The sequence below is a fragment of the Saccopteryx bilineata genome, chromosome 4, assembly GCF_036850765.1.
Source record: "Saccopteryx bilineata isolate mSacBil1 chromosome 4, mSacBil1_pri_phased_curated, whole genome shotgun sequence".
NCBI lineage: Eukaryota > Metazoa > Chordata > Mammalia > Chiroptera > Emballonuridae > Saccopteryx > Saccopteryx bilineata.
In genome coordinates this window covers 265,093,667-265,099,638 of record NC_089493.1, presented here as the reverse complement: position 1 = coordinate 265,099,638, position 5,972 = coordinate 265,093,667, and the positions used below count along the sequence as shown (strand labels likewise).

General features: G+C 56.8%; 1 protein-coding gene across 2 annotated transcripts; it reads left to right on the top strand.

Moving 5' to 3' along the window:
- The first annotated feature begins 297 nt into the window (after positions 1 to 297).
- Positions 298 to 4,252, top strand: LOC136336407 (uroplakin-3b-like protein 1). 2 transcript variants are annotated; one of them, XM_066278047.1, is made up of 7 exons: positions 298 to 494; positions 1,165 to 1,265; positions 1,543 to 1,701; positions 1,989 to 2,208; positions 2,765 to 2,841; positions 3,100 to 3,220; positions 4,030 to 4,252. In XM_066278047.1, the coding sequence occupies exons 1-7, from the start codon at positions 313 to 315 to the stop codon at positions 4,136 to 4,138; spliced, it is 969 nt and encodes a 322-aa protein (XP_066134144.1). In that variant the 5' UTR covers positions 298 to 312; the 3' UTR covers positions 4,139 to 4,252. The 2 variants fall into 2 exon arrangements, with proteins under 2 accessions (XP_066134144.1, XP_066134145.1); XM_066278048.1 differs by lacking the exon at positions 1,165 to 1,265 and having other exon boundaries at positions 330 to 494.
- The last annotated feature ends 1,720 nt before the right edge of the window (positions 4,253 to 5,972 follow it).

Genomic DNA, 5,972 nt, shown 5'->3' with positions numbered 1-5,972 from the left:
CTGCACAGGAGGGCTATGGAGAGCTCTATTTGCCAGGCTGGGGGCTGTTTGGACAAGAAGATTTAACAGCGTGTGGCAGGACTGTCCCGGGGCTGCCTGGACCTGGGATGCCTCCTCTCTGTGGCCCCTCCTTGGCCAGGCTCTCCTAGAGTCGGGGTGGGGGTGTCCAGGCTTGTCTTGGCGCAGCCACTGATTTGTCTTCTTCAGACCCCTCCCTGGCGATGCCAAATTCATGAGGCCAGCAGATTCTGCCCCCAAACCTGTCCAACCAGTTGTTTGGGATGGGGGGGCACCTGGGAGGGGCAGCAGGAGATGCCAGAAGAAGCCTCCCCCAGCCCAGCCCAGACGAAGGAGCTTCGGGGCTCTGGATGCTGCAGACAGACCCTTGGACAAACAGTTGAAGGTTTGTCCCATGGGGCTCAGTGGAGGACAGTCTGGGCTGCTGATGCCACCATTGCTGCTGCTGATCTGCCTGAGGCCAGGGACAGGCCTGGGTGAGTAAGAGTGAGAATGGGGCAGGGTGCTCACTGTGCCCCGCAGGGGCTTCAGGAGGACAGACCTCCCCTCTCCCAGCTGGCCCCAAGCCTCAAGTCGGGGGACTGGGTCCTGGGGGGGTTCAGAGAGACAGCCCACCAGAGAGGTCACAACACTGACACCTACCCTCCACTCCAAGACAGGGAAGGGAGTTACGCTTCCTGTCTTTCTGGGATTTTCATCTCCATGTACCCTGAGCCCACTCCACTTCTCACCAAATGGTTCCCTTCTCCCCTCCTTGCTCTCCTTCCTGTCTCTGAGCAAAGGTTAAAAGAAATCTACAGAGACAACCCCGAAAGGAAGCTCCCTGAGGGAGGCCGCAGGCCTTGTTCACCATGCGCTCTTAAACTAGGGGCTCAGAGATGCAGTCTCCCCATCTCCGCAGTTCCCTGCCTTTTCCCTTGTTAAGCAAACTTTAACACTTGCTGTATGCAGTGTGTACTTGGCCTCAGAGGTAGAACTGGGAGCTCAGAGAAAGGAGGGCTCTAGCACCGAACCTTGGGAATTGAGTGGAATGAAATGGAAATGAATATAATTTGTCTGATTTGAACCAAAAAGGGTGGTGGTGGTAAGGGGCCCAGAGACTTGATAAAGGCTCACCTCCTTTTTCTGTGGCTCTCTGGTATTTAGGCCTCTAGAGAGGAGGAACACCGCTCTCAAGGCGCCCAGGGAGAAGTTAGGGGTTCTGCGTGCCTCCTTCCCTGGACTCTGCCCATCACAGGGAGACCTAGGTAGAGCAGGGCCAGACAGGCTCCCCCTCACCTCCCACAGTGCCCTCCACTATAGACTCCCGAGGCAGGGGCTGGGGCTGGACTCAGGCCACCCACCCGTGCCGCATGGGTACAGAGTTGCCCGGGAACCCTCCTGATTAATGCCTGAACAAAGCTCCTAGCTCAGACTAGGGCTGTGCCTTTCCCCTCAGATTGGGCTCCCAAGATCATGTTTCCCGCAATCTGAGCTGTAGGGGCTTGCTTTTTGGCTGAGACTCTTGTCTCTGACCCCGGCCAGCTCCAGAACGCATCAGCTATGTGCCCCAGCTCGCAAGTGGCACTCTGGCGGGGACACTCACCCAGTCCACCTTCACACTGGAGCAGCCCCGGGGCCAGTTCGGCCTTCTCAACATCTCCGACTTTGACCCCATCTGGCTGGTGGTGGCCTACAGCAACGGTGGGAGCTACTAGGCAGGCCTTGGGTTTCCCTCTGAACAGGGCAGCGGCGAGCCAGGAGCAGGAGGGCGGGGCAGTGCGGGGGGGGGGGGGGTGCTGCTGGAGGTGTGGCCAGGGACTGTCTGGCCTGGTGGGATGTGCTGGAGCCCTGCCTGTGGCCTGTGGGGTCAGACGAGCAGGTCATACATTAGGCCTGGGAGCCTGGGGGGCTCCTGAAGACTGGGGGTGAGCCAGCCCCTGTCGTCAGAACCACCATTACCCATTGTCTGACCCGAATGCCACCCTCAGCCTCCCAGAATGTCACCATTCCACAAAGGGTGGAGGACATCCCAGTCCCTGCCGACTTCCCCGAGAGGGGCTACTACCTTACTCTGATGGCCAACCGGGCACTCTATCCGAGTAGCCAACCTGGCAACCAACTCCGGGTCCTTCGTGTGGGCAATGATACCAGCTGCTTCCCAACTTCAAGGGGCTGCAACCACCCTCTGCCAGGCCCGGGTCCCTACAGGTGAGCAGCTCTGCCAGGCCCTGCTGTGTTGGGTGTGCTCCTGCCTGTGCCCAAACCCGAGTCTGGGGCAGATCCCACCTGGGTGCCTGGGTTCTCTGCGTAGTTCCGCGTAGGAGGAGACCTGGGTGATTTCTGTCTTTCTTGAGCAGAGGGTCCCCTGACTTGAGCCACTGCCCCTCCGGGCCATTTAAATCCTACAGATGGAGTCTCCCCCATCCAGGCAGGGTGTGCCCCTAGGAAGGACTGGCCCTTTGACCTATCTCCCCTCATTCAGGGCTTAATTCACTAATGTTTAGTGCTGGGGGATATAGTCTACTCCACACACATTTCCCAAGTGAGGACACAGGCTCAGAGAGGGTAAGGGATACACCTAAGGCCACACAGCTGGGAAATGTCATAGCTGGGATAGGAGCCCCTCCAGGTGGGCTCCAAGGCTATATTTAAGCCCCAATCCCCACTCCTCCACCTGCCAGGCCCTAGACAAACTGATAGGCAACAGGACCCATGGACTCAGGATGCAGGGACCCTCACCCCCAATGCTGGATCTTCTGTTCAGAGTGAAGTTCCTGGTGATGAGTGACAGAGGACCCGTGGCTGAGACAGAGTGGTCCAGTGACATCCGTCTGCAGCAAGGTACGGCACCTGATGAGCAAGTCACACAATAGGGCTGGGGGACTGGGGAAACCCCCAGGACTGGGTGTGAGCCAGCTCCTGTCATTCAGGACCACCCTTCCCACCTGTGCCTGCAGGTACCCCTCCCCAGCCTGGGTGTGGGCTGGATGACCTGGACGCTGTTCCAGGTCCCCTCCCTTGGGTCAGATTCTCTCTTTCCTCTCTGCATGGCCTGCCCTGCTTGCCTGTGGGGGCCCCTCCTGTTCCTCCTGCCCTCAGCTGAGGCACTCCAGGCTACCCCTGGGCTCCAGAGCACGGGTTCAGTGGTCATCATCGCCATCCTGTCAGTCCTGCTGGCTGTCCTCCTCACCGCCCTTCTTGTCCTGCTCATTTATACCTGGTAAGTAGACAAGGCAGAGACTCGCCAGGTCCCTGAGAGGGGTGAGGTCCCTGACTTGTAGCCCCGCCCAGGCCCGCAGCCCAGCCCCCTCCCCCTTGCTAGCCATGCTGGAGTGGCTTCCCCTGAAGGCCAGACATGGGTAACAATTATTGAGCTAGGAATCCCCAAGGTTCCAGAACCTCTTAACTTCTTCCTACCTTGTTCCTTTCCTTGCTACCTGCCCAGGAGGTACACAATTTCTGAGTGGCGCCACCTCCCCCTGGTGGCAATAACTGGAATTGTGAGTGGGGGCGGGCAGCAACCCTCCAGCAGGGAGTCACCAGGTGGAGGTGAATTGCTTTTAGGTCAAGCACTAAACTTTGCCTCAAGCTTTTCATTCAGAGCTCAGATGCTGGGGTCCTGGTGGAGAAGGGGTGTCCGCAAGGCCTCTGAGAGTAAAAGGAAACCTACCCCTGGGTAGGATTTGGTGAGGAGAGAGGGGGGAGGTTCTTGAACAGGCAAGGCCTAGCTCTGATTCCCAGTTTAGAAAATGGCTGTATCCTTAAGGTGTTGATTAGGAGAGACAGGCATCCTAGGGTGTGGGGACATAGGAGGGGAGTGTGGGGCTGGATGATGACAAAGGCAGAGAGGGGAGAGCTGGCTTTGTGAAGTTTAGGGAAATAGTCTTGTTCCCTTTGGTTAATCCAGCTGGCCAGTGGAGCCTGTTTCTCCAGCATTCCAATGCCTAGAGCTCCAGTTATTTGTCAGGGGACTTCAGGCCCTATGTCCATCATTCTCTCTTACTCTTGCCTCCTTGTCCCCTACCCAAGCTACGACACCTGTGAGAGCACCCCCATTTCTGGAACAGGGGCATCGGTGAGCATGAGAAGATATAACACCCACCACATGTTCAGCCCTCGAGCTGTGAGAGGCTCCTGAGTGGCTCCAGGGGGCTCCCATCTGCCCCTCAACCTCCCTGGTCCAGGCTGCAGAGCCTGGGATGGGACCATGTCCTGCAGTGTCTGGAGCTCAAAAATAAATGCCTCCAACAACTCCCTGTGCACCAGTGTCACTGTATTCCTGGCAGTCTCCTCCCCTGCTGTCCCCAGATCCTCTGAGGGGTGGGGATTCTCAGGAGGATATAGCACAGGGCTGAGGTCCAGGGTCCTAGGCTGACTAAGCCATCTAGGGCAGGGCAAGCTTTTCTTTAGGCCCCGGTGTCCCTATCTATAAAATGAAAATGATCACACTGCCTACTGGGCCACGGTGAGTCCAAACCAAGGAGGTGAATGGGCTGACCCGACCTTCATGTCTAACACTTGCTGCCTCCTCACCCCCAACATCCTCCTGTGGTCCCTCTCTCCAGCTGGCCTCTCCTCCTGACTGAAGGACTGAGAGCCATTCACCTTCACTTTCTCTAATCTTTCTTTCTTTCTTTCTTTCTTTCTTTCTTTCTTTCTTTCTTTCTTTTTTTATTAGTGTGAGAGACGGACAGGAAGGGAGAGAGATGAGAAGCATCTGCTCATAGTTGCGGCACTTTAGTTGTTCACTGATTGTTTCTCATACGTGCCTTGGCCGGGGGCTCCCACCTAGCCAGTGACCCCTTGCTCAAGCCAGCGACCTTAAGCTTCAAGCCAGCAACCAGGGGGTCGTGTCTATGATCCCACACTCAAGCCAACAACGCCGCACTCAAGCTGGATGAGCTCATGCTCAAGCCTACAACCTCCTTTGTGGTTTTGAACCTGAGTCCTCAGCATCCAGGTCAACGCTTTATCCACTGCACCACCACCTGATTAGGTCACTTTCTCCCATTTCTGCACAAGTGCAATTTCTAAGCTTTATCCACCCCTGTGCTTATTCTGGGCCTGGAGGTTAGGAAGTGCATGGGGAATGCAGCTGCTAGAGAAGCCTGGGCTCAGCCCAGAGCAGACTGCAGCCCTGAACCTAATCTGGGCACCTAGCATTTTTTTTAGATGTTATTTATTGATTTCTAGAGAAGAGAAAGGGGGGTACAGAGGGGGAGGATCCAGGAAGCATCATAGTAGTTGCTTCCTGTATGTGCCTTGACTGGCCAAGCCCAGGGTTTTGAACCGGCAACCTCAACATTCCAGGTCCACATTTTATGCACTGCGCCACCACAGGCCAGGCCAACCCCCAGCAGCATTTTCATCATCAGCTCCACTCCAGGGTGGCCCGAAAGGGCTGAAGGTGACTTGGGCAAGGCTCTGCCCTCAAATTGCCCAAAACTGTGGGGAGAAGAGGGTTATTATTACACACAAGGATGGAGGGAACACAAGCATTGAGGCTTGGAGGAGGCTTCCTAAGCAGGTGTGGCCTGGAGAAGGGACCCACTGTGCTAGGTGGAAACAGGAAAGGGTGTCCAGGCGAGAGCAACAGCATGTGCTAAGGCCTGGAAAGTTGGGGACTCCTGGGTGTGCAGGTTGGGGGCAGCTAGAGGGTGGGGTGAGGAGAGGCTGGGAGGCACCCCACACCAGGTGGAGGGCCTCACCCACCGGGGCACGGATCAGGGAAAGAGGGCACTGAATGGCTTTCCAGGTGCCTATCTCTGGGAGGTGCACATGGCCCTAATTGGTTTATTAGCCTGTGCAGACACATCCTGCTCCTGCTGGGCAGGAAATGCTCCATGACCCTGGGGGAGCCAGGCTGGGAGGGACAAGGACGAGAGGAAGCAAACAGATCTCTAACTTCTCTTGGTCTTCCCACAGCTTTTTCAGAGCAACCATGAGGCACGACCCGGGGGCCTGGTGACCCT

Coding starts and splice junctions, on each gene's coding strand:
- LOC136336407 (XM_066278047.1), top strand. CDS start 313: ATGCCAGAAGAAGCCTCCCCCAGCCCAGCCCAGACGAAGGAGCTTCGG. Junction 2,842..3,099: donor TGACATCCGTCTGCAGCAAG/GTACGGCACCTG, acceptor TCCTGCCCTCAG/CTGAGGCACTCCAGGCTACC. Junction 3,221..4,029: donor GTCCTGCTCATTTATACCTG/GTAAGTAGACAA, acceptor CCCCTACCCAAG/CTACGACACCTGTGAGAGCA.